Below are 13,604 nucleotides of genomic sequence, written 5' to 3'. Positions count from 1 at the left end.
CATATCATTTTTTGTCTTCATCTTTTATATGTCATTACTTCTGCTGATGGATGGTGGTTATGAGGTTTTTCTGTGATGAGTATTGTCCAACGCTTTCATTTGATCATCAGTGTTATGGAACTCAAACTGAAGTGCTGTTCCCTCTCTCTCCAGCTCCTCCGAATTGCCCATCTAGGCACGGGCCGCCGTATACTGTACAAATATCGCAGACAGGTACGTGCTTTCCGTGCTTTTTCACTTTACTAAAAAATGAAACGTATTTGTATGTTGACCCATGCATAGGTGGAAGAAGTACTCCGATCTTGTACTTATGTAACAGTAGAAGTACCCGAGTTAAACAAATATAATTTAAATAAATAATTCTCAACAACGTAAACAAAAATTATTTATTTTTTGATTATATTTAATTTGTGTTTTTTTTCATCTAATGTTCTTGAACAGGACAGTCCAATACATAGAGAGGAAATGGAAAGCATGATCTATTTTTGCATCATCACTGTGTTTAGTGGGAAAGTGGTGTCAGGGAGAGGCAGGGTGAGGGTGGTGCTGAGGCACTGGGCCTGAGCAGCTGCACAGCTTCAGTACACCACTCAGGTTGAAGTTGATGGCACTCATTGAAGTGAACTGAGAGTGGAGCAGATATCCTCCAATGTCCATTATTGTAAACACATCCTGCTGTGTTTCCTGTGTCATCAGAACAAGCTGGCAGAGATCCTCTATGACTCCACTCGGGTCAGTTTCACGTATGATGAGACGGCTGGTGTTCTTAAGACCGTCAACCTGCAGAGCGAAGGCTTCATCTGCTCCATCAGGTACCGGCAGATCGGCCCTCTGGTCGATCGGCAAATCTTCCGCTTCAGCGAGGACGGCATGGTGAACGCTCGCTTCGACTACACGTACGACAACAGCTTCAGAGTGACCAGCATGCAGGCTGTGATCAACGAGACGCCGCTGCCCATCGACCTGTACCAGTTTGATGATATATCTGGGAAGGTGGAGCAGTTTGGGAAGTTTGGAGTCATCTATTATGATATCAATCAGGTAAGACTGGAGTGCCTGCAATGAATTAAATGTTGTCTATAAATCCTGATAAGGTGGGTCAGTTGTTAAGAGGTGATGCTTTGATGATTCAATAATTGATTAGACATGTGGGATGGACATTGGCGTGCAGGTGAAACTCATCATGTGACTGTTTCAGCTTCCTCTGGTATTGAGAGCAACTCATTGGTGGAGATCATCAGAACATCACATCATTTTTTATATTACACATTTTATGACATAATGATGTATTTGACAGCATTATGTTATGCAAATTACACGTTAAATGCATCCCTCAGGAACAGTGACCAATAATGTATTCATATTGTTTACGATGCAAACAAGATCTGTTAGAGAACTCAATAAATCACAATAAGCACAAGTTAATGTTTGTTTTGGAATGCAAACACTGAACCATGAGAAGAGAACTAGACAGAGAGTAATGTGGACTTTCCTTCAATTAGATACAATCAAATATATTCAGTTGAAATGTTTATTTTATTGCGCCTACTTGTAATTAGGAGCAGGATGTCTCCCAGGTAGTGGAGGTGGTTAGATATCAGATTGACTTTCTATACTTACTACCACAGATAACAAATACCTCTCAAAATACTTCTCCTACTCACTGAGAGTTATCAAATAAATGTTAAATAACCTTTTAATGAAATGACAGGAGTGATTCTGCCTGATGAACAGGCCCTGAGCTTGAATTCAATAAATACATCTGGTTGTCAGAGTCTTCTACAAAGCAGGAGAGGAACATCTCCCTGAACAGAGCTTGTTTGGATGTACATGTCCGTGTCCTGTCTGCTCCGTCAGCTTCCTGTCAGTGTAGGAACTGAACGCTTGTTTTCTGTCTTCCTGCTCCTCAGATCATCTCCACAGCAGTGATGACATACACCAAACACTTCGACCAGCACGGCCGCATCAAGGAGATCCAGTATGAGATCTTCAGGTCTCTGATGTACTGGATCACCATTCAGTACGATAACATGGGCCGAGTCACCAAGCGGGAGATCAAGATTGGACCATTTGCCAACACAACCAAATATGGATACGAGTATGACGTTGATGGACAGCTACAGACGGTCTCCCTCAACGAGAAGATGATGTGGAGGTAGGATCAGACGATTAAACTGAAATAAAAGATATAATTTGAAGATGCCAAATGTTAATAGTATAATTGTCTGACCTTCCAGATATAATTATGACCTGAATGGGAACCTGCATTTGCTGAACCCGGGCAACAGTGGTCGTCTGACCCCGCTACGCTACGACCTGAGGGACAGAATCACCCGTCTGGGAGATATTCAGTACCGGATGGATGAAGACGGCTTCCTGAGGCAGAGAGGAGCTGAGATATTTGAATACAACTCCAAAGGTCAGATTCATTGTTTGGTGGTCCAACATAGCAGTACAAAGGCCCAGTCAAACCAGAACCTGACACAGCCAAGTTCAACCAAAGATAGCTGAGGGGAGGAGAAACAGACAGAAATAAGCAGCCAATGACAGGCTTACCAAAGGCACAGTCTAAAGATGTGTGTCAGACTGCTAGCATGCTGAGTCGGTGGAAAGGCTTGGGAGCTTGGTCGGTAATAAGACCACAATTTCTCACAGTTTATTCAAAAGATGCATCTGTCTTCTCTCAAAACATTCGCTCTCTGTGGAGCAGTTTATTCTCGGATGGATTGTAATACTAGCCTCTATCATTTTGTGCTTTCTAAAGTCTAAAAACTTGACACAAAGTCCCACTTGACTTTACTTGGCATGTGATTTGGTAATTCCAATTAAATTACTACACTTATCTGCATCATTTCTTGTTGAATTCTATCATCAAAGAGCCTTAACCCTAGTTCTTTTGGGGGGGGGGGGTTTATTCAACATTTAAGTCAAATGTAACAATGTATAAATCAAATTAATACTACCAATTGGGGTTTCAGTATTCAATGTATAAATCCTACAGATAGTATGTTTCAACAGAAACATCTAAGCATCTTTTTGTATCATCTGTCATTCAGGGCTCCTAGTTCGTGTGTACAGTAAGGCGGCCAGCTGGACCATCCAGTACCGGTATGATGGTCTTGGTCGGCGAGTGGCGTCCAGAAACAGTCTGGGCCAACACCTTCAGTTCTTCTACGCTGACCTGAACTACCCCACCAGGATCACCCACGTCTACAACCACTCCAGCTCCGAGATCACATCCTTTTACTACGATCTGCAGGTAGCTTCTCAAAAAACATTCGGAAAATGTGGATATGATACGAAACACACTGAGTTTGCACAAATTAGACAAGTATAGTGCATGACATTTTGTGATGTCATGCACTATATAACAACAGTCTAACTTTACTCATTAAGACTAGAGTAATGCACTAATCTCGTAGGTAAATAAATTGAGGATAGTGTAAAAGAGTTGTCTAACAATGAGGAAAGTGTTTGATAAAGCACACAAGAGCATACAATTATAATTTGTTTGCAAAATATTAATAAAAAGTGTATATGTATAATACGTTATGTATTGCTGCACAGGGCCATGTGTTTGCCATGGAGATCAGCAGTGGAGAGGAGTTCTACATTGCCTGTGATAACACTGGGACCCCGCTGGCTGTCTTCAGCAGCAATGGACTATTGCTTAAACAGGTATGTGTGTACCTTTTTTCCTTGCAAATAATTAAATGTCCTGAGCTTACATTGTGTTCAAATTCAATTTTTGCAATGGTTGGTCTCCATATCAGGTGCTGAATGTGTGTTTGTGTGTAGGTGCAGTACACGGCGTATGGGGAGGTGTACTTTGATTCTAACCCAGACTTTGTGCTGGTGATTGGTTTCCACGGAGGTCTGTATGATCCTCTCACGCGGCTGCTGCACTTCGGAGACAGAGACTACGACATCCCTGCTGGAAGGTGCGCACTCACTTCCTCTCCACACATGCACAGTTCTCCTCCAGCAGGATGCTCTGCAGCTTTGTTATCTTCACCTCTGACCAGAGTGTTTTTTCTGAAGGTGGACCACTCCTGACATCAGCACATGGACACGTGTTGGTAAAGACCCCCAGCCCTTCAACCTCTACATGTTCAGAGGCAACAACCCCATCAGCAAGATTCACCAGGTCAAAGAGTATGTCACAGGTAACCAGAAAACATTGATTTTACAGTACAAAAATACCAAAGAGGTAGATAGAACTGTGTTCTATCAGAAGAAGTAGAGCTATCCTGCCCCTTATCAAACCTGCCATTTCTAGGTAAAATCATTGAAAAAGTTGTATTTCAACAGTTGAGTAATTTCTTGCATTTAAATAACTGTTTGGATGTGTTCCAGTCAGGATTTCGTCCAAACCACAGCACTGAGACTGCTCTTGTAAAGGTCTTCAATGACATCCACTTAAACACAGACAGTGGCAGAACTTCAGTGTTAGTATTATTAGATCTCAGTGCTGCGTTTGACACTGTTGACCACAACATATTACTAGACCGACTGGAAAACTGGGTGGGACTTTCGGCAACAGTTCTAAATTGGTTTGAGTCCTACTTAAAGGACAGAAAAAACTTTGTTTCTATAGGTAAATACACATCTGAGTTGACAAATATGACATGTGGGGTTCCTCAAGGCTCCATCTTGGGGCCTCTTCTCTTTAACGTCTACATGCTACCACTGGCTCAGATAATGAAAAACAACAAAACAAGTTACCATAGCTATGCGGATGACAAATTTACGTAACAATTTCACCAGGAGACTATGCTCCAGTTAAAACACTGAGTAAGTGCATTGAACAAATCAATGACTGGATGTGTCAGAACTTTCTCCAATTAAACAAAGACAAAACTGAGGTAATGGTTTTTGGAGCCAAGGCAGAACGTATAAAAGTTAGCGCTGAGCTTCAGTCTGCAATGTTCAAAACAACAGATGAAGCCAGAAATCTAGGTGTAGTCATGGACTCTGACCTGAGTTTCAACAGTCACATTAAAACAGTTACTAAGTCAGCCTACTATCACCTAAAGAACATATCTAGGATTAAAAGACTAATGTCACAGCAGGATTTGGAAAAACGTGTCCATGCTTTTATCTTCAGTAGACTGGACTACTGCAATGGTGTCTTTACAGGTCTCACTAAAAAATCTATTAGAAAGCTGCAGCTGATTCAGAACGCTGCTGCTCGAGTCCTCACTAACACTAAGAAAGTGGATCACATCACTCCTGTTCTGAAATCTTGCCTTGCCTTGCCTTGCCTTGCCTTGCCTTGCCTTGCCTTGCCTTGCCTTGCCTTGCCTTGCCTTGCCTTGCCTTGCCTTGCCTTGCCTTGCCTTGCCTTGCCTTGCCTTGCCTTGCCTTGCCTTGCCTTGCCTTGCCTTGCCTTGCCTTGCCTTGCCTTGCCTTGCCTTGCCTTGCCTTACATTCAAGGTGGCTAGTACTATACTTAACATAATTATATGTAACAACTTAACTAACATATTTGTATTGAGCTAGCTGATTTTAAATCATAAAGAAATCCCAACAATAATCTCGTTTTGCTTGGAGTGGATGTCGTTAGAACACATTTAATAGAACTATATTTGTATGTTGTATTTTATCAGCCTGAAGTGGGGGTTTTATGAATTATTTCAAATCAATTCTATCAAACAGAATAGTGATGCAAACTAATTATTAATCAGGTGTCCCTGTTTCTTTCCACAACAGTTTGGTAGTAATAGGTGAAGATTGGTAGTAGTGCTTTATTTATTCCCTCTAAGAAAGAAAAATGTTCTTAAAGTGAACAGTATGGTGCCAAAAAGGAAAAGTAACCTTACTGTGGAGATCTGAATTGATCAAGTACTTCAGTTGGGTCAGATCTTTTTTGAATTGTATTCATTTGAAGCTGCATAATGACAGATTATAGTAACAAGCTGCAACAACGTGAGGCCACTGAGGATTTTAAAAAAGGAACACCAGTGGTTGGTCAAAATTGCAAGGAGGTATAATAAAAATAATAAGCAGGCATCTTTATTATTATAGTTTGTTTACATGCCTTGTAGTTTTTCTTCTTTGATTGTTCACATCGCTTTCTTCTCTTGTAGATGTCAATATCTGGTTGGTTACGTTTGGATTCCATCTCCACAACGCAATCCCAGGATTCCCCATTCCTAAATTTGACCTGACGCAGCCGTCACTGGAGATGAAGAAGAGCCAGCTGTGGGACGACCTGCCTGTGAGTATGAGTCCTGTGACAGAGAAAGATGGAAGGAGTCTCAGAGGCAACAGTCCCTTCTGTGTGACGAGTGACGGCAGAACATATAAATGAATATTTATATACACATTTTTGGTCAGGATAGGGAGAGACAAAGGAGGCTGAAAAAGAACAGGAAAACACAAACTGACTGACAGCATTATTTAATGAACTCGACTAATTAGTTCAGTGTGGGCCTTTGGGGAAATCAGAAGCTACACATACAGTACACACAGTAGACACTTTACACACTGTGTGTTTGCACGAAAAAAATCCTTTTGAGATCAAACATAGTTCTTTTATCCTCATATATATAGTCTCCCCTTATTTTGTGAGTCTGTTCATTTATCACCTTGTCAACTGGTACTCTACCTATATCTGTCTTATTTCCGTGAGCAAATGCACTAGTCATACAGCAACTGATCACTATCAATAGATTCAGCCAGACATCACATTTTCCCCCCCTGACTCGGGGAGGGAGAACTAAACAGTAATACAAATACTGTATATCACATGATGTAACATACACCTACAGAGAATCGGATTCAAACTCTTAGTTGGCTTTAGTTATATAGCTAGAGAATACACAGCCCCTCGGTTCTCTCCTCAGTGTATCACTGCTCCTGACCGCCCACAGGACATCAATCTGTTATCAGGGCACAAGAAAACCAAATGATATGGACTACTTTAACCAAAATAACGTACGCCTAACACAATATCGTTATGTTATGTATGTAGGCTGCTGATCTTCCCTAAATGAATAACATGAAGACAAGCTGCACATTCAGTCTCAATGCAAGAAAGCTTGCTTTAGAATGTACTTGGTAAAAAGTAAATGGACTGCATTTGTGTAATGCTTTTCCAGTCTTTATGGCCAGTCAAAGTCAGCAGTTACCCAGCACCTGCTCAGGGAGGCTAACCCCACACACACTCACACACCGTTGGCCATGCCATTTGGAGCAACTTGGGATTAAGTGTCTTGCCCAAGGAGATATCGACATGTTGACTGCAGAGGCTGGGATCGAACCCCCAACCTTGTCCATGATGTCGTAAATAGCAAGCAGTAAATAAAGTATGAAGAATATCTCTTTGTCTCGTCTGCAGTCCATCTCGGGGGTCCAGCAGGAGGTGACCCGTCAGTCTCAGGCCTTCCTGTCCTTTGAGCGGATGCCAGAAATCCAGCTGAGTCGGCGGCACTCAGACCACACCAAACCCTGGCTGTGGTTCGCCACCGTCAGGTCTCTGATCGGCAGGGGAGTGATGCTCGCTGTGATCCAAGGCCGCGTGGTGACCAACGCCCTCAACATTGCCAATGAGGACTGCATCAAGGTGGCTGCAGTCTTAAACAACGCCTTCTACCTTGAAGACCTGCACTACACCGTAGAGGGCCGGGACACACACTACTTCATCAAGACCAGCCTGCCGGAGAACGACCTCAGCGCGCTGCGGCTCACCTCAGGCAGGAAGTCGCTGGAGAACGGTGTGAATGTCACGGTGTCGCAGTCCACCACGGTGATGAATGGGAGGACGCGGCGCTTTGCTGATGTGGAGCTGCAGTACGGCTCTCTGGCGCTCCACGTGCGCTACGGCACCACGCTGGACGAGGAGAAGGCTCGGATCCTGGAGCAGGCCCGGCAGAGGGCGCTGTCGAGCGCCTGGGCCCGCGAGCAGCAGCGGGTCAGAGACGGAGAGGAGGGGGTCCGGCTGTGGACGGAGGGAGAGAAACGGCAGCTGCTGAGCAGCGGGAAGGTTTTAGGGTTCGACGGATACTACGTGTTGTCCATAGAGCAGTACCCTGAGCTAGCTGACAGTGCTAACAACATGCAGTTCCTACGGCAGAGTGAGATAGGGAGGAGGTAACACGGCTCACAACGTCTCATTTCTACCCCACTATGACTGTCAGACTAACAAAAAGTGAAAAGAAAGGATTTATAGTGAAGATCATTATGGAACATAATGAAACTACAGATGTGATGGTTTAAAACTGTCGTCATGAGGCTGCAGGAAGGTTCAGTCTTTTGCCTTTTCTCTCTTTCTTTTTCTTTCTAAATGTTCTTTCTTTCTATCTGTCGCCCTGTTGTCTGCCTTTAAACAGCCTGCACGCATGCCCCTCCCCCTCTCTCTGGTAGGCGGGACTAACCTGATTCATAAAATCGTGTGCGTCTAGCTGTGAACCTGTGGGATGTAGAGACTTGTTTAATTAGCCAGCGGAGCATTTCCACAGCCGTCACAGCTAGGTGAGCTCTAAGCATTTAGACAGTTGTAACTGTCAGCAGTCCTCAGAACAATGTGCTCGCTCACAGATGTTGCAGGCTTCTCATCTGTGAGCCGTCTCTGGGTTAATGGCCTCTGTGAGCCGTGTCTACAGGATCTCTTGTTCCATGGCTGAAGGAACTGGAACTGCTGTTGAACTGATGTGGACTCTCTAAGACAGACAGGCACAAAAAAAAGACGACAATTTGTACGAAGGAGAAAAAAAAGACTTGTTTTCTGTTTGGATTTTTGTTTTGTTTTTATATATTAACTTGCATTTGCTTCAGACAAAAAGGGGATTCAAAAATGAACAAAAAATGTTTACATACTATTACCTATACCACTATTACTACTCTTATTACACCACCATCACCGCCACCACTGGAATGGACCATGATCTGAACTGAACAAAACTTTTAAGTTGTGTTTTTGTTTCCTCCTTATCTATTATCTGTTGGTCCGTTTGAACCACTCCTTCTCATCCCCTGTCCTCTTACAAAGTCTATAAGAATGTACAGTTTCAGACTACAATCAGCAGCGGTCTATGAGGAAACAGGGCCAGCTCGGCTGTTTCTGATTGGTTGTGGACCCTCAGTCGGGGGTCCTTCACTTCTGCAGAATGGGACTCAGCCTCATAATGCATCGACCTTGTGCTTTTATCGGTCAAAGGTAGTAGTAATGCTTGCAATAGAAACATGTTGTCATGGCTTTGGGGGAGGGTTGCTGTGGGTAGGAACTAAGTGTTGCTTCTCTCCTCGTTTTTGCTGGTTTCTCCTTAAAGGGACAGTGCATTGCCATCAGTGACTTTAATGAGTAACAGTGATAGATCAAAAATCGATGTGGATGTTTTCTCATTGATTGTGGGTCTCTCTACTCTTATCTGGAGTTTTCTTTGTGTGTATGTGTGTTTACCAGGTTGGGACGGCATCTTTAATCATTTTAAAGGAAAGAACAGGAACTTCACACAGCGTTAACATCATATGCCACCAATCTTTTTTCAAAGACAAGTTGACAATGTTTTTTATTTTGAAGCTTGAGAAATTCCACTTATCCGTGCATCAATATTAGTCTCAGAGAAAGTAATTTATGTACAGTGTTTCTACGGTAAAGAATAAAATTCCTTGAAACTACAATATGTTTTTTAATGCGTTCTCTTTCCATTCACTTATCATTTTAAAGGTTCCATGCCGCTGTGTGCTATAGTAATATATACTTTACAGTTATGAAAACACCAATGCAATTCCTTATTTTCATAAAGTCTTGTAACACTTGTCATGAGCACTGCTGTGTATCATCGTGTGAATTGAGTTCATCTCACTGGAGAAATTGTTAACGTTTTTTTTGTACATGTTTGATGTTTACACGGGGTCAGCAGGCCCACCAAAGAGATGCTTCCACTCAGGACTACTCTCCCCCACCAGGTGAAGTACGTAAAAAACATATTCATGGATCAGAACTATTTTAATTTCTCCTAAAACATGAATCATCACAGCCCTAAAATATATTTTGTTACCCTTCAGATGGGGCTCGACCTCAGGTTGGACACCACTGACCTGAACTTCCTAACTGTGTTGTGTAAAGTCAACAGTGTTAGTAATCTACAATGTTATAATAAGTGAAATATTAGTGCTTAATATTTTAACATTTGATATGTTAGGTACACTCTTGTTATCACCTGTGCATTCAAGATGTTGAATTCTGACTTTTATTTTTATATTTCTACCAAGTGCTATTGGTGTTTTTATTCTAGTGAAGATCTGAATACTTAGCATTCCCACTATATGTTATTCTACGGACAAAATTATTATTATTCCGCCGGAATTTTGCACCTCTTCTCCTCCTGCATTCAACATCGCAGAAACTCCGTTCAAACATCAAAACGTTCAGCTCGGTCGGGAATCGATGGCTATCATTTGGATTATTCATAACTTTCATAATTCCAGAGATACATCCCATAATTCATCACATTTTTAACCATTGAAGTCAATGGAGAAAATCTTCAGACTTGAACAATCTTCATGCGACTTCAACTGCTAACTGTTCATTCATACTTTCACTCAGAAACCTCATTCCAACTTTAAAATGTTACACATCTTTCTGATATTATTCGTGTAACACAACTTTTAAATCTGATTCTTACTTTTAGAGATATTAAACATTGTTCAGATCTTGGCAAAGAGGCTTTCTTCAGATTTTAACATTAACTAGAGTGCGTGATGTCACAGCTAGAGGGTAGAAAATCTTGAAATTTGCCTTCATATTTTTTTAAACTGCCATAATTCCCAAACCCTACATTCCTGAGACATAATTTTTCATGACAAACGTAGGAAAACATCTCGTAGCTTGAAAAATGACAAATAATTAAGCAAAAATAATTAAACAAAATGCCTCTTGAGGGCATGAAGTGACAAAAACGTTCAACATGTCTCCATTAAAACCCATTGTAATTTCAGGCTGATATTTCCTCACAGCAGCAGCCGCACACCTTTAGTTAAACTGCCAAAAAGGCCACATTATTAACCCGAAAGTACACAAAAATTACACTTCAGATACTCAACTTTCTTGACATGCTTCACGTTTTGAAATTTCACAGATATCTGTTATCGTTCTTCCACAAAACGTTCACATGTAAGAGGTTTATCTCTCATTCAGAACAATGCAAACCTTTGATCTCTACAGAGCACGTTAGCTCAACTATAAACACCTGTGTAATGGAACACGATGATGTCATCACTCCAACTGACAGCAGTCAGTTCTAACTGTTCATTTCATACTCACACACTCTCTCACAAACACACAGACACACACTCTCTCTCTCACACACAGTCTCTCTCTCTCTCTCTCTCTCTCTCTCTCTCTCTCTCTCTCTCTCTCCTCTCTCTCTCACACAACTCATCATCTCTCTATCTGCTCTCATCTCTTCTCTCTCTCTCTCTCACACACAGCCACTCTCTCTCGTCTCACAGTCTCCTCTCTCGCTACTCTCTCTCTCTCACACACACACTCTCTCTCTCTCTCTCACACCGCAGGCCTCTCGCGCTCTCACACAAAACAGACCGAAGCGAGGCTCTCGCTCCCTACCCCAGGGAAAGCGTCTCTCGCTCTCAGGGCGATGCTATCTCTCGCTCGATCAGAGGATCTCTCCTCTCTCTCTCTCTCTCTCTCTCTCTCTCTCTCTCATCTCTCTCTCTCTCTCTCTCTCTCTCTCTCTCGTCTCCTTCTCTCTCTCTCTCTCTATCTATCACACACAACTCTCTCTCTCCTCTCTCCTCTCTCAACACACAATTGTTTCCCAAACAGACCTAAACTTCACAGGTTTAGGTAATAACGATGCAGCCCATTCAATGCATCTAAGCGTATTATGGAGGTGTTCATCAAATGCCGTTGCCATGGCGACAGACCACTCGCCATGAAACACGATGTCGCTGTAAGTCCAATGGACACGGTCCAATCGTCCCCCAATCTTCGCTTGTATATCACCGGTCCAGCCCTCAACAGCTCTACGTCAATTATGGGGTTTCTTTAAATGTCGTTGCCATGGCAACACAATGCTCGCCATGAAACACGGTTTTCTCATAACTTCAGTGAAAATGTTCCAAACGGCCCAAAACTTCACAGGTTTGGTAACGATGCAGCCATCAACGCATCTAAGCGTATTATGGGGTGTCATCAAATGTCGTTGCCATGGCGACAGATCATTCACCATCAAGTTAGTTCAAAAGTTTGCAGTTTAAATATTCTGCTGCTTTTCCAAGCCTTTTTACTTTCTTTTCTTCACTCATCACACATTCAAGCCCCCAGTGTTCATGTATCATTTCAATCTAAATTCTTCACTTTCTTCTTACACATTACATTTCAGCATAAAGCATTTCCACTAGCAATTTCTTCAGGAATTGCATTCTCTAGTTCTTACTCTATGACCCACATGTCAATTGGCTTATTTTCAGGCTTTCTCCTTTGAAACCTGAGTCCTATTGTGAAATGAATACTCACACTTTGAAAAGTTCCAAGAGGGAGACATTGCTCATTTAGTCGTTTTTAGATTCTTGTTCTTCCTCTTTCATCTCAATCAGCTGACTGAGAGAGTTCCCCTCATTCACTCTTAAATAATATACTAACATATATTAGTAAATCATCTTTCAAAACATAAAACCAAAAGGGATGTGCAAATAGTTTATAAAAAATGTTCTTAATACATTTGTTGTATGGGAAATAATACTCGAGGGCCCAACACATTTCTGCTCATGAACAGTCACACTTAATTGTATAAACTCACTCTTCCCCTGATCCAAATGTCTTTGGACTGTGGGGGCTGGATCCACCAAAGGACAAAGACACACAAGCCAAAACTGTGGAGTCAAAAAGTGTGATTGACTCTCTTTATAAGGCAATTAGATTAGACAATACTCACACCATCGTGATGCATCAATTTCAAGTCAATATTAAATGTAGTCCCTGACTTGAACTGAATTCCTTTATTGTCATTGTACAGGTACAACAACATTTAAAAAGCTATCCTATCAGTGCATATCTATATATGCAATAACAAGCAAACATTTTTTTAATAATATATATATATATATATATATATATATATATATGTATCTATACACTTGAAAAATGTAAATACGTACAAACAAACACACGATAAATGAATGCAGTTAAAATCACAGTGCTTGAAAACAGACAGGTATTGAAATGTGCATGTCAGAGTTGATCACTTCGTAAATAATTAAATAAATAAATGCAGGAATAAATATGTGATGATGAAAATGTGCAGGGCAGTTGCAATGTGTCTGTAGAGCTAGTTTAGATTAAGTTCTCTTATGCTCTCGGGTAAAAACTGTTCTTGTGGCTGAACAGTTTTTACCCGAGAGCAAGAGACTTGTGATGATGCTATAAAAGCACATTGGGCTCCTGATGACAGGATGACATAAAAGCTCACATGTATGAGTGAAGACTTCTGATAGAGCGGTGCAGTGAGGACCTATTTTCCGAGGCCAACCCTGGACCTCTCCCTGGTTCCCTCCGCGAAATGGGATGTTTCAGTTTTTTTGATTATTGCAGTGAATAAGATCTGTGGCAGATCTGTGGCAAACATGCATTTAACATA

The 13,604-nt window shown here is 41.8% G+C and overlaps 1 protein-coding gene across 1 annotated transcript in view; it reads left to right on the top strand.

The window, feature by feature from the left end:
- The window catches only part of tenm3 (teneurin transmembrane protein 3), a 171,543-nt gene extending 161,919 nt beyond the window's left edge, over positions 1-9,624 (top strand). Inside the window, 10 exon segments of the mRNA XM_034120952.1 lie at positions 154-213; positions 697-1,041; positions 1,911-2,155; positions 2,238-2,419; positions 3,057-3,259; positions 3,568-3,678; positions 3,799-3,941; positions 4,042-4,166; positions 6,090-6,220; positions 7,343-9,624. Of these exon segments, the coding sequence (XP_033976843.1) occupies positions 154-213; positions 697-1,041; positions 1,911-2,155; positions 2,238-2,419; positions 3,057-3,259; positions 3,568-3,678; positions 3,799-3,941; positions 4,042-4,166; positions 6,090-6,220; positions 7,343-8,098 (2,301 nt within the window). The 3' untranslated portion in view covers positions 8,099-9,624.
- Positions 9,625-13,604: the final 3,980 nt, after the last annotated feature.

This window comes from Trematomus bernacchii, unplaced genomic scaffold (assembly GCF_902827165.1).
Source record: "Trematomus bernacchii unplaced genomic scaffold, fTreBer1.1, whole genome shotgun sequence".
Lineage (NCBI taxonomy): Eukaryota > Metazoa > Chordata > Actinopteri > Perciformes > Nototheniidae > Trematomus > Trematomus bernacchii.
This window is presented reverse-complemented; position numbering and strand designations above follow the sequence as displayed.